The sequence below is a fragment of the Podarcis filfolensis genome (assembly GCF_964270895.1).
Source record: "Podarcis filfolensis genome assembly, chromosome: 12".
Taxonomy (NCBI): Eukaryota; Metazoa; Chordata; class Lepidosauria; order Squamata; family Lacertidae; genus Podarcis; species Podarcis filfolensis.
In genome coordinates this window covers 3371419-3399118 of record NC_139614.1, presented here as the reverse complement: position 1 = coordinate 3399118, position 27700 = coordinate 3371419, and the positions used below count along the sequence as shown (strand labels likewise).

The following is a 27700-nucleotide window of genomic DNA, read 5'->3' as shown; positions in this document are numbered from 1 at the left end:
TCTCAGTACTGGCAAAAAGTCTGCTTCCTGACCATTCCTCCGCTGCTGGGGCAGTTTAGACAACTGTAGGCTCTATCTGCACCATACATTTAAAGCAGTGTAATATCACTTTAAGGAATCATAGCTTCCCCTCAAAAAGTTCTGGAAACTGTAGTTTGTTGAGGATGATAAGAGTTGTTTGAAGACTTTTATCCTCGCAGAGCTACTGTTCTCAGAGTGGTTTAGCAGGCAATCCCTCTTCCTACAGAACTCTGGGAAATGTATCTCTGTGAGGGGAATAGGGCTCTTCTAACACCTCTCGGCACCTAATAAGCTACAGTTCCCAGGATTTGCATTGGCTTAGGCAACAGTGACAGTTTATTTTAATTACTATTAAATGTATATCCCACTTTTTCCTTCAAGGAGCTCAAGGTGACATCCATGGTTTCCCTCCCACCCCATTCCATATTATCCTCACAACTGCTGAGATGGTCTGTGAGACAATGACCAGCCCAAGGTCATTAAGTGAGCTTTGTGGTTGAGTGGGGATTTGAACCCTGGCCTGTTGGGTATGGTTACCAGATGTCCCTGTTTCCCGGGGACAGTCCCTGGATTTACAAATCTGTCCCCAGACTAAATCCATCCCCAGAATGTCCCCGGGTTTCATTTAATGTCCCTGGATTTAAAATATAAATGTGTTGTAGATTTATTAGTAGGGAATGAATGTTGTGTGATTGGTTCAACGGCAAAAGACACATCATATGGGGACTTCCGGTGAAGCAAAATGGCAAGCGCCACAGGAGCAAGCAGCTCCTGAAGCAAGCCAGAGTTAACTGCGCTACCAGGCTGGCTCCGGGCTGCTGAGACTGCCGCTGCCACCGCCACTACCGAAGGGGAACCAGGGATGCTCAGCGCGTCAACAGGGGGAACCGCAGACACACACACCCCGCGACCCAATTTGAGCCGGGAGCGAGAGTGCCCGGCCGACTGCCCAGCACCGCTCTGGGACCAGGAAATACCCTGGAGCTGACGCAGGGAGAAGGAGGAGAGGAGAAGGAGAAAGAAGAGAGAGAAAGAGGAAGGAGAAAAAAGAGGGGAGCCCCGCCCTTGCTGCACCACCACCGCCGCTGAGGAGGAGAGGTAGGAGAGCACCAGGAAGGCAAGGACACGTGGCCGAGCCCAGGCCCGACCCAAGCCTACTCCATGGTGGCTCACGCTCCAACAGGCCAGGGCCCAGAGGAAGGCCATGCGACAGAGGAGACCCCAGAAGAGAAGACATTACTTCTTCTTTTTTTAAAAAAATATATTTTTTAATAACTTTTTTTTTATAAAAAAAAAGTGTCCCCGGATTCTTTGGGAAAAATCTGGTAACCTTACTGTTGGGTCCTGTTGCTGCACTCTAACCAATATTGGCTGCTTAGAATTTCATACATGTCCCCACTAAACTAAACACATTATGGCTACAAGCTTGTGCACAACTGACACTTTGGTCTCAGTAAACATGGGTACATATGTTGAGGTTGGGTAGTTGCTATGCTATTCACGTTTACATACAGTAAGTAAGCTCACAACTTGCGCACATTTAACTTATGTGCATTCGGCTTTATGTGATTGGCCAAAAATAAAACTAAAATTTAAAGGGGTGAGGTTTCAGGAAAAACGACTTTGGCAACCCCACTTACCATTGAGCCCAATGGGTTTTGACTAGACACAATTTTGGCTTTGGTGCAAACCAAAACCACAGAACATAACCCCTGCGTAAATTGTGGGCTTACTGCATTATTGACTTCCATCAACCTCAGGCAGGAGTTCCCACCAAGGTCCCCCAAAGCAAAGGAGGTGATTCTCAAGCTGAGGAGCAGGAAGAAGCAAGTTGGAGTCCTTGCCACAGCCAAGCCTGACCTCAAGACTGGCCACACAGGCCATCAACACATGCAGCACCCAGGACACAGATTAGCCATCCAGGAGTCCAAGGAGCTCAGGTCAGTATATACAGCAGCACTGTTGGTTGGGGACTTGTCTACAGGTTTTTCTGGCCCTAATTGAAATAGCACTAACACCAGTTTTTCATGAATAGAAGTCTTGTGGGGCTGCTTTTTTGTTTTGTCCTACAGGTTGCAGTTATTTGCAGCTGCAGACAAGATCATACAGACATACCATAAAAATTTTTTTGTCAAGTCAATGGAGTGAGCTCCTCTTCTGGGTTCCAGCCAGGGTTCCGCTAAATGCCTATCATGCTCTGCACACCTTTATTAAAATTTCCTCTCTTGTTTTAGGGTTGTTGTTTTTTCCCCTTCCCATGTTTTAAGTTCTTGGCTGTTAGTACCTCTCCAAATTTCGGGGCGTGTGGTGTGGTGTTGGTCTTGCACAAGCCTAATGACGCCTTTTCTTTCTGCATGGATGGCTGCAGAGCCAAGATGTTGATGTAGTGTCACCTTCACAAGAGGGCCTTCTTGGTGGTGGCTGCTCCCAGGCAACTTTGGAACTCCCTGCCTTGAGAAGCCAGGCTGCCTCCCTCCTTGCTTTCATTCCTCTGGCAGGTAAAGACTTCCTTGTTCCAACAGCCCCTTGGGAACGGACTGCTTTTTAATGAGGGGGCTGGTGACATTCTGCTTTTGGGATGCTGTAATTATCTGTATCTGTGTGTGTGTGTGTTTTAGTTCTACGTATTAATGTTCAACTGTCTTTTCCTATGTTTTCCTATGTTCATATTTGTTCCTGTATGCCGCCTTGAGACCCTGTCAGGGGACAAGGCGGGAAATAAATAGATTACTGGAATGAGGCGGCTACATCCTCCCCCGCGTGTCCGTTGAGGCTCGCGCAGCGCCAAGCCAAGCCTGCAGGGGGCGCTGCCCAACCGCCCAGCCCGGAACCCTTCCTCGTTTGCCTCGGGGCCTTTCGACCTTTACCCTCCGATAAGGCGCGGTTGGCTGGGCTGGCGGGGCGGGGTTTGGCGTGGAGGGCGTGGCTTGCTCCCGCCACTCTTAAGCCGTCGGCCCAAAGGGCGCTTGCGACGGCGGTGGAGACTCCTCCCCTCCGTCCCGTCCCCCCGCGCAGGCGCAGTCCGCCTCCTCGCCGCGGCTTCGAGTTACCTCAGGCAAGAGCGAGCGGCAGAAGCCGGGCAGCGCCGCCTGCCTTCCATCCCTCCGAGAGCGGCGAGGGGCTGAGGAGGAGGAGGACGCAGCCCGCCCGCCCGCCTTCTTCCCTCTTCGGACTTCTCTCTCTCTCTCTCTCGCCATGAGTCCCGAGGAGAAGCCTCCGCCGCGCCGCTCCCGGGGCAGCCGGGCGCCCCCTCAGCCGCGGCGCGGAGGCCTCTTGACGGAGATCCGGACGCGCATCCTCACCGAGCCCTTCCAGGAGCGATACTGCCTCAGCCCCGGCCGCGAGCTCGGCAGGTGAGCGGGGGGGGGGGGGGAGCCGCTGCCAGTCCGTGTCGGCAGCGCCGCGCTCAGCCGCACGTGGGGACGGCGCCCTGCTTCTTGCGAGCCAAGGATCTCGGAGCGGGGAGGCGGCAGGGCGGAGGAGGTCCCGCGTCGCAGCGGTGAGAGAGGCAGTGGGGCGCAGTGGTGAGCGCCCGGAGTCGCCCGGGGAGGGAAGTAGCACGACCTCTTCCTACGCGTTTGCAATACCTCGGTCGCCTCCACTTCGGAACTCGCTGCCCGCGGAGACCGAGCAGGCGCCCTGGCTGCGCTCCTTTCGGCCGGCTGAAAACGCCCCTGCCGAGACGAGCCTGCCCAGGTGTCTAGAAAGCGGAGGTAGTTTTAACCTGCATTAGTATTTTAACTTTCGCATGTTTTTTAAATTCGTTTCTGGTCCCCCGTCCCCGACTTCTCGTTTTCCCTTTTTGTCAACGTTTTGAGACTTCTTGCAATCAAGCGGCGTATAAGTTTCATGAGATGAACAATTCCCCTTTCCTTTGCCGTAAAGCTGTGAGTGGGGGGGCGGGGGGGGGCGTCCCTGCCTCTCAGCCCAGCCCACCTCACAGGGTTGTGGGAGTGGAGGGGAGAGCCGTGCTGCTCCACATTGAACTCTTCGGAGAAAAAGGTGGGGTATAAATGCAATAAACAAACAAATAAGATCTGGTGGCTGTCCTGCTACTCTCCTTCTCCTAATCCTTACCTGAGTGATTTCAAGGTGTAAAAGAAAGACTTTGTTTTTCATTGTTTGTGGGGATGGTGGGAGAGAACTGTTCCCACAAATTTCCCTTTGGCCTGTGTCTCTCCCTCTCCTCACCCCCACCCATTTGTGACTTGGCAAAATATATTTCATCCTATATGTGTGGAATCAGGTATCTTGGCTTTGTATGCCCACGAAGACATTGTGCTCTTCCCCCATACACACCCCTCTGCCCTACAAAAGCAGGTTTTCACCCTTTTGGGGCAGTGTTTCCAAGTTTAATGGTGCACATAGGAGTTGCTGGCAGTCTACTTCTATGAGCAAAAGTGGGTATTTTGTGCACTATTGGAAGTGTACTTTATTTTGTAGGGATCAGAGGTGTGAGTTTGCCCAAACTTTTTTCAAAGAGGGCCAGATTTGATGAAGTGAACATAACATGTGTAAGGGCCAACCAAACTTTAGGCCCCCTGCAACCAAAGATTAGGCCCCCAAAATGGACTTTGGACATGCCTGCTTAAGGATACACCACTAGTTGATGTATACTTAACCTTGAAAAATTCAAGGCAACTGATGAGTGAAGGTTTTATACTTCACCCTTGTTTAAAGTACATGAGTTGTGAATCTATCCAGTATGAAGGTATACATTTTTCATACTACAGTACAGGCACAGTACTGATCTTGTAGTCGTACCACAAATTTGTGGTACGACAAGGTTAAAGCACATAAAGCATTTAAAAACCATATTGTCAGGAAAGCATTGTTCAATGTCTGGATAAGATACAAAGACTTACTGGAAAATAAAACCCCAAGGTGGTTGTCACCAATGGAAGCGAAGGCTCAGAAAAAGCTCAATATGGAGGCTAAATGGCCGAAATATTGGGAAATATTGGAACAAGAAGGAAATAAATTGAAATTGCAGAGTTTTGAGAAATTAAAAGATAAAGTGTGAGACTGGCTTCATTACTATCAAATAAGAGAGGCCTATAATTTGGATAAAAAAATTGGCTTCCAGGTGGAAAAATCAAAATTGGAAACAGAATTGTTAGATCCCAAAACTAAGATACTTTCAAGAATGTATAACTTGCTGTTGAAATGGAATACGCAGGATGAAACGGTTAAATCTGCAATGATTAAATGGGCACAAGATATTGGTCATAACATTATGTTTGCTGAATGGGAACAGTTGTGGACCACCGGTATGAAATTTACGGCATGTAATGTCTTAAGAGAGAATATTATGAAAATGATATACAGGTGGTACATGACACGAGTCAAGCTTGCAAAAATATATCATTTGCCCGATAACAAATGTTGGAAATGTAAAGAAAATGAAGGTACATTCTTTCACCTTTGGTGGACGTGCCCAAAGATTAAGGCTTTCTGGGAGATGATCTATAATGAAATGAAAAAGGTATTTAAATATACCTTCCTGAAGAAACCAGAGGCCTTTCTCCTGGGCATAGTCGGCCAATTGGTGCCAAAGAAGGATAGAACTTTCTTCATGTATGCAACAACAGCAGCAAGAATACTCATTGCAAAGTATTGGAAGACACAAGAGTTACCCACCCTGGAAGAGTGGCAGATGAAGGTGATGGACTATATGGAACTAGCGGAAATGACTGGCAGAATCCGAGACCTGGGAGAAGAGTTGGTGGAAGAAGATTGGAAGAAATTTAAAGACTATTTGCAGAAACGCTGTAAAATTAATGAATGTTAAAAATGATGCTAGATTGAAAATAAGTGGCATTAGCAACAAAGTTAATGAGAATATGCAAAAATGAATTGATAAATGGATGAAAATACAGAGTTATAATATGTTAAGATATAGAGTTAAGATAAACGAAAGAGGGTAAGGATTTGCTGATTTGATTATTTAAATGGGAATACAAAAAGGGGAGGTGAGAGGAGGTCAAGGAAACAAGCTAATGAGTTTAAAGTTATAAAAAATGGATTTGTTTTTAACTCTTTTTTATCCGTTTTTTGTATTGTATTTTTATTTTTATTTTTTATGTATTTTTGTATGTTTTCTTTTTTTACCTTTTTCTTTTTCTATGTTTTTTTTTGTATTCTGTAAACCTATGTTTTTCTAAAATTTCAATAAATATTTTATAAAAAAAAAAGTACTGATCTTGTAGTCTTTGGTGTGTGTTTTTTAAATCTAAAAATGCATGTATGTTGTATATGCAGTTTCCTTGTAGAAATACTTGTCATGTGTGTAGAGTAGAGATTTATTCAACCATGTTTACAGTGAATATCACATAAATTTAGCGACACCTGAAAATATTTCAAAAGCAATAAAGGAAATTCAATAATACAGTCAAACCTCTGTTCTGCTTCCAAAATGTTTGACAGCCGTGGTGTGGCTTCCAATTGGTTGCAGGAGCTTCCTGCAGCCAAGCAGAGGCTGTGTTGGACGTTCAGCTTCTGAAAAACATTCAAAAACTGGAACATTTACTTCTGGGTTTTCGACGTTCAGGAGACGAAACGTTCCAAAATGGAGGCATTCGGGGGATGAGGTTTGACTGTATTGGTCAAAAAATAAAGTACTATATCTGCTTTTTTTCTGGTGCATTGCTGCAATACATTTTTGTATTGCAGATATCTGGGCAGTTGATTTATTGGTGATAGCCAATTTTAAATGGTTAGGTGCAAGTCAGGTGAAGCTTAAACTTCTATTAAAATGTTTCTAAAATGCTTAACTTTGATTGTATCGTAACAATGGCCTACTGAGTTAAAGCTTCCAGTCCCAATTGTGTGGTTCTATCTACCCCCCACCCCGCCCCAGAATACAATGGTACCTTGGTTCTCGAACGGTTTAGTTGTCGAACAAATCGGCTCCCGAACGCCGCAAACCTGAAAGTAAGTGTTCCGGTTTGCTGAACGTCCGACTCGCCTTCTGCTTGAGTGCAGGAAGCTCCCGCAGCCAATTGGAAGCCGTGCCTTGGTTTTTGAACAGTTTTGGGAGTCAAACGGATGCCCAGAACAGATTAAGTTTGAGAACCAAGGTACAGTACCACTGTATTTGAGATTAAGAATCTCATCCTCTACTGACTGAGGTATCCCAGATCTTTTGGTTAGCTGATCCTGCCATCTACTCCATTGACTTCCTTGCAAGTTAAGCAATAAAATAAAATACAAATCCTTAGATTGATGATGATAATAATAATTAATTAATTATACCCCACCCATTCAGCTGGGTTTCCCCAGCCACTCTGTGCGGCTCCCAACAGATTAAAAACAGAACAAAACATCAAATGCAGCCATTCTTTCATTTACAAATCAAGCGCACATCTTTGTAAACAAGTGTGGGCCTGCATATATAAAAATGTAACATGAATATCTGCTTTGAGACTCAAAATGAGTTGTGCATCTTATTGGAACATAATATGATCATCAAGGGTGTAGACGTCCTGTCCTTACCAAAATCTTCAGGTTGCAACAAAATACAAAACAAAAAAATTCAGTCAATGAAAAGTAGATGCAGGCTGCACCAATTCTATGTGTGTTTCATTGACAAATAGCAGACTGTGGCTAAACATTAGGCAGGAGATCAGAGACAACTTTGGGCATTAAGTGTATCTGCATAAGGCTTAAATTGGGCTTAATAATAGTAATAATAATAATAATATGGCTGGGACTGTATGTTTGCTGTTCTGAGTTTTCTCCCATGTTAACAGAATTCATATGTGGATCTCTTTAATTTCATATATGAAAATATCCATGGAAATTATTTTTGTTGAATTACTGCGGGATGCTATTCCCTAATCCATAGTGCAGTGGTAGTCCTTAACAAGTGTACTACAGCAAGAATCTGCGTATTAGTCAGTGCTCTGCATAGTGAAATATTTGTTTGTGTTTTTATTTAAATTACTTATAACCTCCTCTTCATAGTTCATATAATTCCAGAGTGTGGAATGTTAAAATACAGTAAATCAATATGTCATTTAAATACAATTTAAAGTGAAAGCTGCTAGTATACTAATAACCTACACTTATTTATTTAAAAAATATTTGGTCTTAATGTGCAAAACAAACCTGTATTGGGGATCATGCTATAACTAGCAGAATGAGAAGGCTTCCTAGCCTGTTGTAATTATAGTTGGATAACATATCTATGGGTAGATGGCTGTACTGAAATATTGGTTCATTTATTGGTATTTTGCTCTTCTTACAGAGATTTGCACAAAATGTTACCCACCCTACTATTATTTAATCCATGATGTTCAGATGACTGTTGTGACTTTTCTCCTTGCAGACAAAATAAGCTGGTGATAGCAAAGTCCACAAAAGTTCTAGTGGCTGCTATTGAAAAAAGGCCTGAGGATTATACTCGGGTTTTTTTGTATTGAAGCACTGATAGAAATTTATGAGAACTTGCAGATGGAAGATAAAGAAATAATTTCTGTGACTTTGTGTGGTAGCTGAGTCCCTGCTTAGTGGTCATCAAGTCTTTTATTGGCAATTGTCCACAATGAAGAGATCAGAAGTAAACACAGTATCTGAACCTAAATAGCATAAAAGTATATTTTTACATGAAATTCTGTTTCCATGAAATTACATTGTTCACAGTTCTCTGAGGTTTGCATTCTATTTTGCCAGCAGGATAACGGTATCAAACTAAAAAATTATGTGATACATTTCTGTATACCATATTTTTCGCTCTAGAAGACGCACCAGACCATAAGACACACCTAGTTTTTGGAAGAGGAAAACAAGAAAAAATATATTCTGAATATCAGAAGCCAGGACAGCAAGAGGGATCTGCCTTATGGGATAGCGCGCAGCGATCCCGCTGGCTGTCCTGGCTTATGGGATAGCCGTGCGCAGCCTCTCCCAGGCAAGGGGAGCCTTCATCCCGCTGCCCGGGAGAGGCTGCACGTGGCTAAGGCTCCCCCAAGAGCTGCACTCACTTTAAAGAGTGTGCGAAGTGTGTGTGTGTGTGTGTGTGTCTCTTGGGGGCTTTTCCCCGAGGAGGGAGAAGGGCAGCCCTTCTCACCCCTCAGGGAAAAGCCCCCAAGAGGCTCCACACGGCTCTTTAAAGAAAGCGCTGAGCAGAGCCTCCCTCCTGCATTCTCTCCATAAGACGCACACACATCTCCCCTTACGTTTTAGGAGGGGAAAAGTGCGTCTTATGGAGCAAAAAATACAGTAATTGATTGAGAAATCACTTTGGACAATAATGGGGAAGGGATAATGAAGGGCAGCCTTCCACAATCTGGAAGGGCCATAACTCAGTGATTGACCATCTGCTTTGCATGCAAAAGGACCTAGGTTCAATCCCTGGCATGTCCCTGATTGGTCTGGAAAAGACTCCTTGTCAACAACCTGGATAGCTTCTGCCAGTTTGTGTTGACAGTATCGAGCTATATGAACCAACAGTCTGACTCAGTAGAGGTTCTGTGTACTTTGCCACACATAAGGATGTGTGTGTGTGTTTTGGTTTGTGAAGCTCAGTAAAGCATAACAACACCTATTATAAATAAAATCTCACTTGAGGTTCATAAAAGATTGCATCCTTGCCATTTGGTGGAGAGTAGCCACCCTTAAATCAAGTAAATAAATAAAAATATTTAACTAACTGACCAATTTTGCTACAGATAACTCAGTTCTGTCTCCACCCCCAACACAAAGCCTGCCCCTCCCTAAAATAAATCCTGGGTATGCCCATGATTATGAGCTAAATTGGGCTGACTTGTAGAAGACACTTCCTATGTTCCTAACCTGATACCTTCCAGATGTGGGAGTAGCCCAAAACATCTGGAGGGCACCAGACTTGGGAGACCTGATCTAGAGTAACTGGATTTGCTAGAGAACATCAGGCTTAGGTCTGGATGGCTTTAATTTCTTAAAGTATATAGAAAACTAAATGCCACTGTCCATAGTGTTCCAACCATTTCTGAAAGTGACTGAAAATGTACCTTGTATTAGATTGGGTACCCTTCTGACCCATCCTAATACTCATGGTAAGTAAATCCATAGCTTTCCCTTCCCTTCCTTAGAAGATGGACAAGGTATGGCTCTCATCACTTACTTTCTGGGTAGCATTTAATGCATTGGTTGATTATAGGGGAAAGAGTGGGAAATATTGAGGGTTATTGTGTATTTTCATGTTTGCATACCTTGCCAAAATCTGCTTTTCCCTCAACCCATGTTATTTCCTTGTATAAATTCCTGTACTTATTCAAGGGAAATAGTAGAAAAGCCAGGCTTAGGTGCTGTACAGACATATATGTAGATTCTCCCAAAGTGATCACAAATAGATAAACCTATAATTTAGCCCAAAATACAATTACTTTACTCAAAAGCAATGAGTCTCATTGCCTTCAAATATTAAAATAATTGTTTTAGTTTTCTAAATCTGCCATAAATTCCATTTGCATCTGCTTAAATCTATGTTGGTAGTAGCTGGCATCTACATTAGGGATACTAGCCCCTTTCCCTATTTACTATGTAATATAAAATAACAGTAGTTTAGTTGCTAGAGCAATAGAGATGACACATGCAAATAGTATGATGCTTAAATATTGAGCAAGGTGAACTTGGTGATTTTTTACAAGTAGCATTGCAGCTTAAAATGATGTGCACTCCACACTTGCCATTTTACTTTCTGTGTCCCAAAGGGGATCAAATGTCAGTATACCTGAATTTTTGGTCAGGAGCCTTTGAGCCAACTTAGGAAGTTCATATATCTCCTAGTGAACCTTGTAATGTTTTGTGGAACTTGCACTGTAGACAGAACTGAGTTAGGTGGGTCGGTCGTCTGACTTGGTATAAGATAGCTTCATATGCTCATTATTTACAAATTACATTAAGCCTGCAACATAAACACATTTAAATTGTGTGTATTGCTTCATGCAATTGGCAAAACACTAACTTTTTTTAACAGGCAGAAAGGGCATGGGGTTCCAGGTAAAATGACTTTGGCAATTCCACCCATCATTGGCTATATGCGATTTTGGCTTTAGGTGTGATCCTTGGATCGTAACCCCCACGTAAGTTGCGGGCTTACTGTATGGCTAAATTGCATGCAACTTACAATAAGCTTCACAGAATATCAAAAAGCTGTAAGATTTAAAATACAATGCAGTATGATAACTTTAATAAATGTTATTAATTGACTATACGTTCAGTATTTTCATTTTAAAATGCAAAAATGTGGATTTTGTTTCATAAATACAATGTTTGAGATAGGAAAGAGAATTAAGGGAATGTATTATTTGTTATGCATATTGAACCTAACTAGAGAATTCACTTCTGTCCTACATCTCATTCATCTTATAATTGCAGCCTCTTAAGTCTGTAGTCTTGCTTCCTAGGGAGTATGTTCCATTGAATTGTTTAGGACTTGCTTTTGAGTAAACATGCTTAGAATTGCCCAGTAAAACAACACAAGTAATGAAACCTTTCATTGAAAAAGGAACTGCTGGCAATAGAGTATGACTTTTACAATGCCCCCCCCCCCCGCAATCCAGAATGTATGGGAAGACTGTGAATATCCCTATATAAATGGTGTGGAATTCTGTAAATCAAATGCAATTCCGTTACTTGCAAATCCTCTTTCTCACTTTCAAAACAATTAGTTTCTTTCCTGAAGTTACTATTAATATGTATAGCACCCACAATAGTGACATGATATTGTAGTTTACTTTAAGAAACTATTATTTGATGTCACATTCTTAGATGTTCACTAGTGGATCCATGACAACCAGAGAGTGGGTAAACATATGACGTAAAAGTATTTTGCTTATTGAGCTTGACTTGTGATCAGTAGGGCCTTTGTTTCTTTTCTTCAAGCCAGGAGGCATGCCAACTTAAACCATGCCTTTGAGGTTGGTAGTCTCAAGAAATGACATTGAGCTCTTTTTAATTCAACTCTGAGTTCCAGTGAAACCATTCAGATTTTTAGGCAATGCTATACTGCAGACATCAGATTTAGCTAATGAAACCATTTAACTTTACCCAGAATTTTCTTTCCCAATTAAAATACATGTTTCATAGCCCATACCCAACCAAGAAACCTTCCTTTTCCTGGGGGAAATACATTTGTATTCCTGTAGTGGTCCAACTTCCTGGTTCCCCTTAGTTTGCCTCTTAAAGTAAATTCTCACGCCCTGCACTTAGACACATTTACTTGAAACTAATTACCATTAATTTTAGTGGAGCTTGTACGTCCAAGTCTGTGTGTGTGCAGGGTTTTTTTTTTAAGCAAGGCAGTCTTGATGAATGATGCTTTTAAAGACTAATTAATAAAACATGAATCTTAAATTTAGTATACATATTAAAAGCATAAGGATTTTTAATGAAAGTTGCAAATTTAAATGGATCAGTACTTTTTCTGCTTATCAGCTCATGTGGACAAATTTGGTATTTCAGACTACGGAGAGTTAATAGGTTGACATTTTTTCAGCTTTTGTGGACTATAAATCTGAGAAGTCTTAATAGTATCCATATCCACATCCAAGGCTTTTTCTCAGTTGGAGCTGTGCTCTGGTACCTCACAGGTGCCAGGCGCCATTGCAGGTTGGCTTCCTGACACTGCCCCGCTCTTTTAGCCAGCTGCCAGGGTGGGAAAGGAGAAGCGAACGGGATGGGAGTTTGAGGGTGGGGAGAGGTCAGTGCAAGTCTGAGCCACCAGGACACAAACCCTTAAGCCCAACCATGGCTCCACCTCAGGGAGGCCATGTGATGGCCTGGCTGTGTGTATGTTGAGGGAACAGCTGCAGTCGCCTGCGGTTCCTGCGCAATGTTTGCCATCTTGCCAAAGGTTGCAGGCAGCTTTACCTGCAGCAATTGCATGTTGATTGCCCTCTTAAAAGACAAAGTCCAGCAACTGGAGGAACGTGTAGCTACGCTCCAAAGAATTTGAGAGCTGGAGCTCTTCTTGGAAGCAACAGAGCACACCGTCTCCACCAAGGAGGAGACAGGGGACTCCCCTGAGAAGGAGGCTAGTTCACCAACACAGGAGCCAGATATATGAAGAAACATGACTCAAAGAAGTAGGAGGCCCAGGGTTCGCTCTGATTGTTTAGAAATACACAATCGCTTTGAGGTCCTCTCCCCTAGCATGGAAGACGAAGAGCAGACTCCATTTGAGGATCTCTCCCTCATTACCGTTGATCAGGTATATGAAGACGAGCAGCAAAGTCAGTCCTCAGGGAATATGCAGGCGACCGTGGAACGGACAGCTCACGGAAGAACCCCAACCAAACCTAAGAGGAGGCGTGTAGTGGTGATAGGGGATTCCCTACTGAGGGGAACAGAAGCAGTGATCTGTGGGCCTGACAAGATGTCTCGGGAAGTGTGCTGTCTCCCCGGGGCTAAGATCCAAGATGTAACTGAACGACTGCAAGGAATCATAAAACCCACTGACAAATACCCCTTCCTCTTGGTTCATGTGGGAACCAATGACACTGCAAGCAATAGCCTCCAGAAGATCAAAAGAGACTACGAGGCTCTGGGCAGGAAATTGAAGCAATTAAATGCACAAATTGTCATCTCATCTGTCCTCCCAGTTGAACGACGTGGCCCAGGGAGAGAGGGAAAAATAGTGGAAGTGAACAACTGGCTTCGCAAATGGTGTAAACAGGAACGGTTTGGATTCTTAGATCACAGACTGCAGTTTCTTGAAGATGGACTTCTGGCAAGCGATGGGCTGCACCTCACAACGGTTGGGAGGAATATTTTTGCCAAAAATCTCAGAAACCTCATCAGGAGGGCTTTAAACTGACTAATGTGGGGGAGGGAGACAGTGCTCCTGAAGGTAGGAGTCTATCAATTGATGAAGATGATCATCCAAATGTCATAGACCGAATGGAGCAAACAGCACGCAGACCTAGTGGTGGGAGGAAAAAATCCTTAAATAAGAGACACGGGGGAATGATTAATGGACTTCAATGTCTGTTCACTAATGCGCAAAGCATGGGAAATAAACAAGATGAGCTTGAGCTCTTGGTACAGCAAACTAAATATGACATAATAGGCATCACTGAAACCTGGTGGGATAAGTCCCATGATTGGAATGTAATAATGGAGGGATACAATCTATTTCAGAGAAACAGACCAGACAAAAAAGGAGGAGGAGTGGCGTTATATGTCAGGGATGTGTATACCTGTGAAGAGATCCAAGATTTAGAACCTCAAAGCCAAAGTGAGAGCATTTGGGTCAAAATTAAGGGAGAGAAGAATAACAGTGACCTCATTGTGGGAGTTTACTATAGATCCCCAAGCCAAACGGAGGACATAGATGATGCCTTCCTGGAACAGATGGCCAAGCATGCAAAAGGAAGGGAGATAGTAGTAATGGGGGACTTCAATTACCCGGATATTTGTTGGATGTCAAACTCAGCCAAGAGCATAAGGTCAAACAGATTCCTCACTGGCCTTGCAGACAACTTCATTGTCCAGAAAGTGGGAGAAGCAACAAGAGGAACAGCCATTTTAGATCTGGTCCTAACCAATGTTGATGACCTGGTTAGTGGGGTAGAAGTGGAAGGATCATTAGGCGCGAGTGATCATGCTCTTCTGAAGTTTACTATACAGCGGAAAGGAGCAGCCAAGCATACTAGGACTCAATTTCTCGACTTTAAGAAAGCCGACTTCATAAAACTTAGGGAAGTGCTGGGTGAGATCCCATGGACAGTAATACTAAAAGGAAAGGGAGTTCATGATGGCTGGGAGTTTGTTAAGAGGGAGATAGTAAAAGCACAACTTCAGGCAATACCAATGAGACGGAAACATGGCATGGAAGGTGCCTAAAGAAGCCAGGGTGGCTATCTAAAGAACTTTTAACTGAGTTAAGATTAAAAAAGGATGTGTACAAAAAATGGAAAAGGGGGGAAACCACCAAAGAGGAATTCAAACAAATAGCCAGCACGTGTAGACACAAAGTCAGAAAAGCTAAAGCACAGAATGAACTCAGGCTTGCTAGAGAGGTTAAAAGCAACAAAAAAGGCTTTTATGGGTATGTTCATAGCAAAAGGAAGAACAAAGAAACAGTGGGGTCACTCAGAGGAGAAGATGGTGAAATGCAAACAGGGGACACAGAAAGGGCTGAACTCCTCAATGCCTTCTTTGCCTCAGTCTTCTCCGATAAAGAAAACAATGCCCGACCTGAAGAATTTGGAGCAAATGATTCAGCAGAGGAAACACAGCCCAGAATAACTAAGGAGATAGTACAAGAATACTTGGCTAGTCTAAATGTATTCAAGTCTCCAGGGCCAGATGAACTGCATCCAAGAGTATTAAAAGAACTGGCAAATGTGATCTCAGAACCACTGGCAGTCATCTTTGAGAATTCCTGGAGAACAGGCGAAGTCCCGGCAGACTGGAGGAGGGCAAATGTTGTCCCTATTTTCAAAAAGGGGAAAAGAGAGGACCCAAATAATTACCGCCCAGTCAGTCTGACATCAATACCAGGGAAGATTCTGGAGCAGATCATTAAGCAAACAGTCTGTGAGCACCTAGAAAGGAATGCTGTGATCACCAATAGCATGGATTTCTGAAAAATAAGTCATGTCAGACTAACCTGATCTCGTTTTTTGACAGAATTACAAGCCTGGTAGATGAAGGGAACGCAGTGGATGTAGCCTACCTTGATTTCAGCAAGGCATTTGACAAGGTGCCCCATGATATTCTTGTAAAGAAGCTGGTAAAATGCAGTCTTGACTATGCTACCACTCAGTGGATTTGTAACTGGCTGACTGACCAAACCCAAAGGGTGCTCATCAATGGTTCCTCTTCATCCTGGAGAAGAGTGACTAGTGGGGTGCCACAGGGTTCTGTCTTGGGCCCGGTCTTATTCAACATCTTTATCAACGACTTGGATGATGGACTCAAGGGCATCCTGATCAAATTTGCAGATGACACCAAACTGGGAGGGGTGGCTAACACCCCAGAGGACAGGATCCCACTTCAAAACGACCTTGACAGATTAGAGAACTGGGCAAAAACAAACAAGATGAATTTTAACAGGGAGAAATGTAAAGTATTGCACTTGGGCAAAAAATAATGAGAGGCACAAATACAAGATGGGTGACACCTGACTTGAGAGCAGTACAATGTGAAAAGGATCTAGGAGTCTTGGTGGACCACAAACTTGACATGAGCCAACAGTGTGACGCGGCAGCTAAAAAAGCCAATGCAATTCTGGGCTGCATCAATAGGAGTATAGCATCTAGATCAAGGGAAGTAATAGTGCCACTGTATTCTGCTCTGGTCAGACCTCACCTGGAGTACTGTGTCCAGTTCTGGGCACCACAGTTCAAGAAGGACACTGACAAGCTGGAACGTGTCCAGATGAGGGCAACCAAAATGGTCAAAGGCCTGGAAACGATGCCTTATGAGGAACGGCTAAGGGAGCTGGGCATGTTTAGCCTGGAGAAGAGGAGGTTAAGGGGTGATATGATAGCCATGTTCAAATATATCAAAGGATTTCACATAGAGGAGGGAGAAAGGTTGTTTTCTGCTGCTCCAGAGAAGCGGACACGGAGCAGTGGATCCAAACTACAAGAAAGAAGATTCCACCTAAACATTAGGAAGAACTTCCTGACAGTAAGAGCTGTTTGACAGTGGAATTTGCTGCCAAGGAGTGTGGTGGAGTCTCCTTCTTTGGAGGTCTTTAAGCAGAGGCTTGACAACCATATGTCAGGAGTGCTCTGATGGTGTTTCCTGCTTGGCAGGGGGTTGGACTCGATGGCCCTTGTGGTCTCTTCCAACTCTATGATTCTATGTTGCCTTTAACCGGGAATGTGCCTCTGGTTTGGACTCAGGCAGTGGCAATGCACGCATTCCCCCCCCCCTTCTTTTCCTCATGGAGGGAGATTTGGGTGCCCCATTCAGCTTTGCTGCTGGGCTCCCTCCCTCCATCTATCACTCGCTCCCCCTTTCTCTCCCCATCTCTCTCTGCTTTTCTTTTTTTTAAACCCAGTGTTTTGGTTAAGTTTTAGTTGCCTTGTTTAATGTATTTTTAATGTATGATATGATTTTAATTTCATATAAACTAGCAGGTTAGTTTACAACAGTTTTAAGTAGTGCACTTTAAGGTGTTGTCTACCTCAGACTCTCAACAGTGGTGCTTAAACTCTAAACGAACTTTGGAGTGGGGGCATTCAGGGACACTGAAGTCTTGTGCAAACTAAACTGGATACTCAAGATGTGTGTGTCTGCTGTCAGTTCTGTAGGCCTATAATACGTGTTAGTTGTTGTGCCAGAAAGATATATGTAATATGAAGGAAAGGGGTGGGGTTAGGGAGAATCCAGAGTTTGTATGCAGAGTGGAAGGAAAGGAGGACCTTTATCTGCCTCCCCACTTCTACCCCCTCTCTGAAGACTGGAGAAGGGACCCACATACTGTATGAATACTAAGTGGGCAGGCAAGGGAAGCTTTGTTTTTTTCAGTCTTCAGGTGAGGACTGGACTATATGTAAAGTGAACGTAAGATTGTAGCTGGAGTTCATTCATTTTCTGCTTTGTAATCTTGTTATACAAAAAAAAAAAAAAAAAGAGGGCTCCCAGACATTCTGTTATTGCGCCCAGAACCTAGTTTTCAGGCTTCATGTGGTGCCTGGCTTATCTACCTGAGTTTCTAACACTCTGCAGATTCACTTATCTGAAAATCTGACTTCCTTATTTTTTATGTGTGCTTTGTTGATCAGCGACAGCCATTTTTGTGAACAAGATCAAACAAATCAATTTATTGATTACTATAGGGTGTGATGGAAATCGTCAACTCATTATGCAAACAGTTGCCTAATGAACAATTTCCAGGGAACACATTGTGTGTGTAATGTGGGGCCTGTGTGTAGTTGAAATTTGCATCCAACTTAACTTTTATTTCTTCTAGGGGGAAATTTGCAGTAGTAAAAAAGTGTGTAAAGAAAGAAACTGAAAAAGAATTTGCAGCAAAATTCATGAGGAAAAGAAGAAAGGGCCAAGATTGCCGGATGGAGATAATTCATGAGATTGCAGTTCTGGAACTGGCACAACGAAATCGTTGGGTTATTAACTTGCATGAAGTATATGAAACACCAACAGAAATTATTTTGGTTTTGGAATAGTAAGTATTAATTTCATTATAATCATGTGGTGGGTTTATAAAATGACAGGATTTATCATTAACATATTTTATTCAAAAGCAATGCCAAATTTTTGTCCCATTTTTGGAGCTCTTGTTAGTTTTTCAAAATGGTGCATAACCAGGTGTGTGTGTGTATTGTCTTAACATTTCATCCATAGCAACTTAATGCTACCAATGACACTGACTTTGCCAGGATTTCAGCAAAATGGAGTGTATAGCTTTAAGGTTCTAAACACTGGAAACCAGTCCATGGCATGGAAAGGATTGGTTGATACTGGTTGATAGCCCATTGACTTCAGTGGGAGTTTACTCTCTGTAGGACTGCGACCTCAGAGCTGAAACCTTGAAGGAAGTTGAAAGGAGAAGTTAGTGGGTCCTCAGTCTGATGAGGCTCCTAACTAGTGTTTGAAGATAACTCACCAAGTAAAGTGTCCTTGGGGTTCTAGAGGTATGAGGTTTACAGCAGTACTATTATCAAATATGTCTTTAAGGATGTTTTATTCTAAGAGAATAATTATAGGCTTCAAAAAGATTCGTCACTAACCAGCAGATTCTTAATGTTCCTGGAACATATTGACTCATTGAAGCATAACTACTATGAATTGTAGAAAGTTCCTATTTTCATGCTTAGATATATGACTGAACTAGGAAAGTAATGCTTGTCTCTGTTTGGTGCAGTTTTTTAGTACAGTAACCATAAGTCCCTGAGAATTTGGAGACTAATATCACAGTGCTCTGCATTGTTTTGTTTGTTCTTTAATTACATCCTGCCTGTCTATGAAATGGTGCTCAAGAATGTTAACAGCAGTAAAATACATAGCAGAATGCACAGTAAGACAGTTACACATGAATAAAAACATCCAATTTATTTTTAATCATTTATTTTTAGTAATCGTAATTGCTGAATAAATAAATGACTGGCTGCAGTATTTGCACACCCCAACTAGGGCTGAGCAATACCTGGTTTTCGACATTGTGATACATCAACCAACGTTCAAAATTAGCTGTGTGCTGTGCTGTTGGGTGAATCGGGTATTTGGCAGGGTAGCACGGTAGCAAAATATGTGGGGGGGTGGTTTCCTTCAGGGCTGCTTGGTCTGGTGGTGGTGTTTAGTCGTTTAGTCGTGTCCGACTCTTCGTGACCCCATGGACCAGAGCACGCCAGGCACTCCTGTCTTTCACTGCCTCCCGCAGTTTGGTCAAACTCATGTTCGTAGCTTCGAGAACACTGTCCAACCATCTCGTCCTCTGTCGTCCCCTTCTCCTTGTGCCCTCCATCTTTCCCAACATCAGGGTCTTTTCCAGGGAGTCTTCTCTTCTCATGAGGTGGCCAAAGTACTGGAGCCTCAGCTTCATGATCTGTCCTTCCAGTGAGCACTCAGGGCTGATTTCCTTAAGAATGGATAGGTTTGTTCTTCTTGCAGTCCATGGGACTCTCAAGAGTCTCCCCAAGCACCATAATTCAAAAGCATCAATTCTTCGGCGATCAGCCTTCTTTATGGTCCAGCCAGGTCTGGTAGCGGGCAGCAAAAAATAATAATAGTGCCTAGACATTTTCTTTTGGCGCTCACAGTTTTGGGACTGGATCAGTAAAAGAGAAGCTAGTCCTGATGCTGTGGAATTATTTTTTTGATTCTGTCTATATTCAGATGACTTTTCTCAAAATCATAACACTAACTGAGCCAAGCCATGGATTAACCTTGGGGTAGCACAGCAGCAGAAAGAGTAGGGAAGGAGCAAAGCACCCATTATTTTTCATCTTGAGTACCAGTACACTTGCTCTTTCATGCTTAGTCATGGTTTTGCTTAGCAATTCATTTGGACTAGGTCACTGAATGGCTAGGTAGGTTACCAGAATACTGAAAAGCTGTTTATTTACCAGTTAGACCTATTTAAGGCAAGCATACACATTTCGCATACTCTGTGAACAATAAGGCTATTGGAGTGAATTGTTGGGTATTATTTCTCTTCTCTAGAAAAGTTTAAATATATCTGTTTTTCCTCAGTGCTGCTGGAGGAGAAATATTTGACCAGTGTGTAGCTGAAAGAGATGATGCCTTCAAGGAAAAAGAGGTTAAGCGTCTCATGAGGCAAATTTTAGAAGGTGTTTCATTTTTGCATCGAAATAATGTAGTTCACCTTGACTTGAAGGTAAGATGTGGTTTAGAAGTATGGAGGCAATATGAAGAACCAAATTTGTAGTTCAGAGTGGGGGACCATTTCCAGAACCTGCCCCACCCTATGGCCCATTTTAGACAGGTAGGTGGTCACCCAGCTGTCAGTTTACATTGTGTCAGCTGCACACATCTAAATTTGGGCAGATAATTAAAAGGCAGCAAGCATTTCAAAGAGCAGACACAGGCTTACCTATTATCTTGGTGCTGTAGCAAATTTGAAGCCATTAGGACTGCTGTGGATTTCTTAATAGATTCTGCTAATACTACCTTTATTCATTTATTTTCAGCCCCAGAATATTCTGCTAACCAGTGAATCACCACTGGGAGATGTTAGAATAGTTGACTTTGGCCTCTCCAGAGTAATGAAGAATAGTGAAGAACTAAGAGAAATTATGGGAACACCTGAGTATGTGGGTAAGTTCTTAGCAAGAAACTAATGTGATAATGGGCAAGCAGTAATGGGGTAATCCAAATATTTGGATTAAAGTATCATTCATAGTTTCAAAAATGCATGTTCTCTTCAAAGACCTGGTAATTAAGTTGTGGCAGTGATTCAGAATATCCAAGAACACACTTTAAGAAACATATACAGAATTAGTGCAAGCTACCTTTATTAGTTCTCAAGCTTCTGATACCATCATTGGTAAAAGCTACAGAAGTAGGTTGATGATTCTATACTACTGGCATCTATATCTTAAATTGTTCACATTTTTAGTAGAATGTATAGCAACCAGCTCTATTTTCCCCCCTACAATAGCTCCAGAAATTCTGAGTTATGATCCAATCAGCACTGCAACAGATATGTGGTAAGGAGAGCTCTTTATTGAATAGTTGTTTTGTAAACTGCAAGTTTTCCTCTTAAGAAGCTTATGTGTGTAATTTTTTTATTTTAGGAGCATTGGAGTGCTAGCATATGTTATGCTCACAGGAGTATCACCTTTCTTGGGAAATGATAAACAGGAAACATTCTTAAATATATCTCAGATGAATGTTAATTACTCTGAGGATTTTGACCTTATATCTGAATTTGCTGTGGATTTCATCAAATCTCTTCTGGTTAAAAAGCCTGAGTAAGTTATATTTAAAAGTTTTTTGCTTCATTGCTTTAAGCCATACAAGGCACAAATAAAATTCAGTTCAGTTGAAACACTGCTGGTTTATGAAACCATGGTTATGGAAGCCAGGTATGTGCATTAGTCCCGTGGGCTACTTCCATAACATGCTGGCTTGTGCATGATGATCTTGGCTTATTTTTAAATCTTGAGTTCTGAAATGGGGAACTCTGGTTTAATGGCAGCTAGCTAACTAGGGTATTAAACCAGGATCCTAATATTAATAAACCATGGTCTATGAAGGTGGCAGCATTAACATTCAAGCCAGGCCAATGACGGTGATTAATTTTTTTGCAGATTACCCACAGTAGCATGGGCCACATTGTTCCTGATACAGCATAGATCTCTATCATTCGACAATTTCTCACTTTTTTATGTACTATAAGGTCTGAGTTCTTCATAAAAGTATGCTTCCATAAATTTATAGAGGTGTTCTATGAATTTTAAACATTGAAGTAATCAATGTCTTTGAATTAAAGAAGTTTCCCCGCCTTTTAAAATCCCCCCGAAATAAACAAAATTTAATTACACATTACTCCATAAGTTCTTCTAGTAATGTAGCAGTATTTCTTCTACTGCGGGAGCTAATGCAGCATAGCAAGTGAAAAACATCCATTTACTGCTGACCTGCTAGCTATTTGAATAATTAGGAAACCCTTGAATTTACAAGCAAGTTGGAGGCCCCACCTCTTCACATGCTTGGCTTTGAAAAGCCACTCAGGCATCCACAGACTACTGTTCTAAACATGTTCTATAGGTTGCTGGCTAATTGCAGTTACAATGTATTTCAGAAAATTGTCTCTGATTTTTGCATCAGAAGTGAATTTAGCTATTCTTCAGTAGTTTTGAAGCCTAAACTAGAAAACTTGCTCAAAGGATATAACTGCTATGATACTGGTAAAGTAGCTGAACTCTTTGGAGAGGAACGTTCAAAATATTTAGAATTCTTGAAGATTGTACATTTCTACAGATTTATATACAGTACTACTTGTGACTTCATGTGACCATTCCAAAGTGAACACTACTGAAAATCCATTTCAGCTTTTAAAACCCACTTGTGGACATTAGGAAATTAACATTAGGAAAATCCAAAATCTTTACATTGAAGTAGAAATATTCTGAAATTTGTGAAGGGGCTCTCAAGATCCACTTGCTCTCTAGTGATCTAAAATGTGAGCCACATAAAACAGTTGTCAGATGGAGGCAACAAAATTGTATCTAGATGCAGTTGTCTACCGTTGCTCACCACGTAGCTTGGTTGCTGCTATGTGGTTTGTCATCACACTTCTGTAAAAGATTTATGTGGAAGACTTGCAACAGTTTGGCCAGTCCAGCTGACAAGTTGCTGCACAAATACCTTTCTCTGCCTGATAGATGCAATTTTGAGCAGCCAGCTGCCTAACTAACTATTTTGTATGAGGTGGACCTGAGCCTGCCCTCTGTACAAAACATACTATAAGCAAGTAATTAATGCAACATCTTTTTCACTGCATGGGGACTATTATGAAAAAGGTTAAACATGGCTTTGACAAGATGGAACTGCCCAATTTGCATCTGAATGCATGTTAAGCACAGATCAGTTTAATGATGAATCTCTAGTGGGAGGAAACTGTTGACATAATGGATAATGTGTTCTGAACTGGATTTTTAGCATTTCATCCTTTTGGCCAGTCTTTTTGAGCAAGTGTTCCCTCTTTTCTGTCTAGGGAACGGGCAACAGCAGATGAATGTTTGGTACATTCTTGGCTAGCACAAATGGATGTTCCTGATACTATATACTGGATAAAGAACACAGAGGAAGCAAACACTGTTGTTGTAAATGAAGAAGCTTTTACTTCTGAAAATTCTACAGATGGAGAAAAAACAGAAGAGTCATTAGTGTCAGAAGAGCTGATTGTAGTAGCTTCATATACACTGGGCCAATGTAGGCAATCGGAAAAAGATAAAATTGTTGAACAGAAGACCATTTCCAAGCGCTTTAAATTTGAAGAACCATTGCTGCAAGAAATACCTGGAGAATTTATTTACTGAATTGCAACTTGTTTCTGCTCTTTTGAGACCTTGAAACATTAACTTGGGAGACCAATTTATGTATTGCCAAATGTACGTTTATATGCAAATACATTTCTTGATAAAGTAGGATTCAAAAGTCAATGAGAAAACTGTGCCAAACATCTTAATTTTTGTGGAAGTGGTATCTGTATGCTTACCTTAATTGGTCAGGCAGCATTGCAGGATGACACCAACCACCCCACCATGATCTGGCAGCGGACTGTGTCTTGAGGGGTTTTCTCCAACTGGCATGATGAAAATTGAGTCGTTGCACTGGCAGGGGAAGCAGATCGCAGCCTTCCCAAAATTGGCCAGTCGTGGCAGGCTGCTTGGCTACCTCTGGGGTACTTCACTTGGGCCAGTTTTCCACCTCCTTGGTATGGCACCAAAAAGAATTTGGATATGCAGCCACAGAGTTGGGCATGTGTGCTTGCTTTTTCATCTTCCTGGGCTGCCGACTTGGCTTAACATCCAGTTTCCAGATTACGTGGCTGGGCCACAGGAGTATGTGTTGGGAACAACTTACGCCTTTCCTATCCTCTAGAATCAAAGCCTGTTGTCTAGATCTGTTAGTCATCCAGCTGGGCAAAAATGACCTGGGCCCATGGAAAGGCGCATAGACCTGATTTTGGCCATCATGGATAACCTCAAGGGTCTAAATGAACTATACCCTAAAATGGCCATATGCTGGTCTGTGTTGCTAAAGGCACGTCAGTGGTGGCATATTCTGGAACTTGCTAAGATTACCAAGGCAAGGAAGGTGGTGAACTGTGCAGTGGTGCACAGAATTGAGGAGACTGGTGGAAGGGTGATTTGGCACCCCGGCATCACTTTTGACAAGGATGTGCTTTTCAGGCATGATGGTGTGCACCTGTCAGGCATGGGTAATGATGTCTCAAATGCTCTCAAAATATCATTGAGGGCCTTAGGTCCTGGTTGCAGATGTAGGGGGTTTTGCAACCAGCCAAGTTTGGCTTGAGTGGCGGTTTAGGCATTGGGTAAGCCTTTGTCTTTGGTAGAGAGGGGGGTGTAGTCTCTGCCTGCTCCTCCAGTATTCAGGGGTGTCCCCTTAAAAGGGATCTGGTAGGAGTCGCATCTCTCCAGAAGCCCAGGCTGGGGCTAGGGCCATAGCATCCTCAAGGCGGCAGCCCTGCAGGGGATTCCTACTTGATGTGTGTCATAGGACCTCTTTGCCTAGGGTTGACCCCTAACAGGTATACCCCAGCAGGCGTGCTGGTAATTCAGTGGTTATACCCCATGCATATGCTAAACCTCTACATCTGTAACCAGTAAAGTTGTGGCCTAATTTCACCCTAAGCAATGTTGTCCTGTTTATTTGGGTGATGGGTATGCGGGGAGGGGTGCCTGTGCCATGCAAGTTAAATGCCCTTACAGAAAAGAGCAGAAAGCAGTAGTTCTTTTTTCTTCTTCTGTTGGTATGTGTAAAGCTTTTGTACTATATCCTGTGTTTTAACTATTCATGGTTGGGGTTGTGTCCCAGTGCAAGTTACCATTGATAAGTATCCCACTTGTTTAGACAAGCTGATAAACATTGATTTTCACCAAGTGCAGCAAAGTACCAAAATGCAGTTATGCCCAAATTCTAAGTTGCTATTAGACGTAGCTATAGACTAATCCAAAGTCCTGAACCACTCTGCTGGGCAGGATTTGGATGTGGCAGACATGTCCCTCTGCTGGGCTTTGCTGGGCCTACTGAAATGGTGGGTGGTACAACTGCAGGCTGTAGCCAGTAGTGGAACCTCCAAAATGGGCTGGCTCTCGGGTAGGGAGGGAGTGGAGCTGGTGAAAATAAGCACAACTGCCCCTCCCATTACTTCTCCCCTGGCCAGCATGAGCCGCAGAGCTTTGGATGCGGTGGTAGCACCACTCTTCCACTCTCTGTCTGAGAGTTAGGATTGCTCCACAAGCTGGTTTCTTTTCTTCATGCTGGTTTAAGTCTTCTATCGCAAAGCATAAACTTTTATCATTGTTTCCAGCACAAATTAAAAAGGCAAATTTTCAAGTGATGTGTGTGTCTGTCCCATTACCTTTCAGTTTACATTGTACAGTAGTAAACTTGGTAAAATATTTGAGTTTTTAAATGTACTTCTAACAAGGCCAGCTTGATCTTGGTTGGCTGCTTGGAGACTTTGCTGTACTCTGTTAAATTAACTTGCTGTGCCTTAAGGTTGGCTTTGTGCAGTTCACAAATCGTTGCAAGTTTGTATAATGATGTGGAAGTCTAATGTAAGTTATAAGCAAAATTTAAGTAACTCTGTATTGGAAAAAGTAGCTAATACGTAGGGATGCCAATTAATTCCACAAGCGTAATACTGTCAATCTGAAATGCTACAGTACAAAAATTAACCTTATGAAAAATGTAAATAAGTGCCTGTATAAAGTAGGAAGGGGAAATTCTCCAAATGTAGAAAAAGGGATTCTGGGCTCTGGTTCCTGTAGCTCCAGTTCATAACGTTCTGAAATGAGTTGTCCTTTGTCATAAGCTATGGTGCTTTTCTTATAGGAACTACTGAGTTTCTGAGAAGCAGCACATGGGCTTAGCTGGATCAACTGCAAATTACCACCTCTAGGTATCAGATACCTGGGATGACAGAGTTAAATTAGATTATGATCAACTCCTTCTAAGTACTCTATAGTTATCTAAGGGGAAGATGAAATGAGATCCAAAGCAAAATGAGTCAGACTAATTTAAGTTACAGAGTAATGTAAAGAAGTGCTGTGCCTTTAAATATTTCTGAAAACTCTTGGCAGATGTATGCTTACTGTGTGCCTTTAAACACACAAGATCGGTTGGCAAATGTGAAACCATTTGCTTTAATGTAATAAACTGGTTTTTCCTGTTCTTTGATTATGTTTTTTAGCACTTACCTACTGTAACATTACATTTAAAAAAAATGTAATAAACTCCACAAGTCTTAGGGAGCCCTTAGCTCAAGTGGTTTTCTGTTCCTCATAAGTGCTAAAGCAAAGTAGCTGGAATCCCAAAGCTTTGCCATCAAGTATTGTAACTGGGGCATTAATGGCTTCATTGCCTGTTCTTTGCCTTTCGAAAACCATTGCCACCTTCTAATAGCTGACTGTAGCATTTGTTTCAGCAGTGGCCAGTGTCTACTAAAAAGCAAATGTTACACTGTACAGGTAGGAGACAGCCCTTTTATTTTCCATGAAGTTCAGTTGAAGTCTGAGAGTAGTCCAGAACAACTGTGAAACAGGTTGAGGTTTGCAACTGCTGCCACAAGTCAATAGGGAAATCTGTTTTCATTTAGTGTGGTGCTATATCAGGAGAGGGTTACTTTGTCGTAATTGCTTTTCTTCTGTCAACACACCAGTAGGAATTCAGATAAAAGCTGCATTTCTTTCCTTGAACTGGCTAGAATTCAACTTGTTTCCCTGACTTCAGCATTTTATTTTAAATTGTGTTAGCATATTGAATATTCAACAAAGCTGAATCAGTTTATTTGCTCTACACAAGTACTGCCTTCTCTTTGTAGCTAGAAATTATTTTGTGACCATTGAGCTTAATCAGCTCATGATGCAAGGAATAACACAATTGAAAAGTGCTACTAATGGAAGTAGATGAATGACAGTGAAATGTCCACCTGCCATCCATTCCTTCAACATCAGTCTCATTAACAATGAGAGCAATATCTAGTCATTTGGAAAATGTATTTGACATCTTTAATTGTTCACACTCTGTAATATATTCAAATATTAAGGTGGTTAATAAATGAGTTCACCTTTGTGAAACTTTTAACCACCCCCCCAAGGCAGCATCTTTTGTTGGCAGCTTTTTTTTTTAACGTTAAAGGGATAGTGGCATGTACCATATTTTTCGCCCTATAGGACGCACCATCCCATAAGGCGCACCTAGTTTTTTTGGGGGGGGGAATAAAGGAGGAAAAATTATTTTCCCCCCCCCAACCCCAGCCCCCAGAACAGGCAACTCTGCAAGTGGCGGGAGCCCAGCGCCGGTGTGCGAGAGGTGCGCGAAGCCTGGACGCGCTGAGCTCAGCGTCCCCAGGCTTCAGCATGCAGGCAACTCTCGCACCGACCCCTCTCGCTCTCCAGGCTTCAGCGAAAGGCTGCATTCGCCCCATAGGACGCACACACATTTCCCCTTCATTTTTGGAGGGGAAAAGGTGCGTCCTATAGGGCGAAAAATACGGTAC

General features: G+C 42.5%; 1 protein-coding gene across 4 annotated transcripts; it reads left to right on the top strand.

Moving 5' to 3' along the window:
- The first annotated feature begins 747 nt into the window (after positions 1-747).
- Positions 748-26373, top strand: STK17A (serine/threonine kinase 17a). Of its 4 annotated transcripts, XM_083578177.1 has the most exons (9): positions 748-1119; positions 1782-1961; positions 2390-2519; positions 17936-18148; positions 20176-20320; positions 20634-20760; positions 21104-21152; positions 21240-21416; positions 23165-26373. In XM_083578177.1, exons 4-9 carry the CDS (start codon positions 18003-18005, stop codon positions 23487-23489), a joined length of 969 nt encoding a protein of 322 aa, XP_083434303.1. In that variant the 5' UTR covers positions 748-1119; positions 1782-1961; positions 2390-2519; positions 17936-18002; the 3' UTR covers positions 23490-26373. The 4 variants fall into 4 exon arrangements, with proteins under 4 accessions (XP_083434303.1, XP_083434304.1, XP_083434302.1 ...); XM_083578178.1 differs by lacking the exon at positions 2390-2519 and having other exon boundaries at positions 1020-1119; XM_083578176.1 differs by lacking the exon at positions 748-1119 and having other exon boundaries at positions 1754-1961.
- Positions 26374-27700: the final 1327 nt, after the last annotated feature.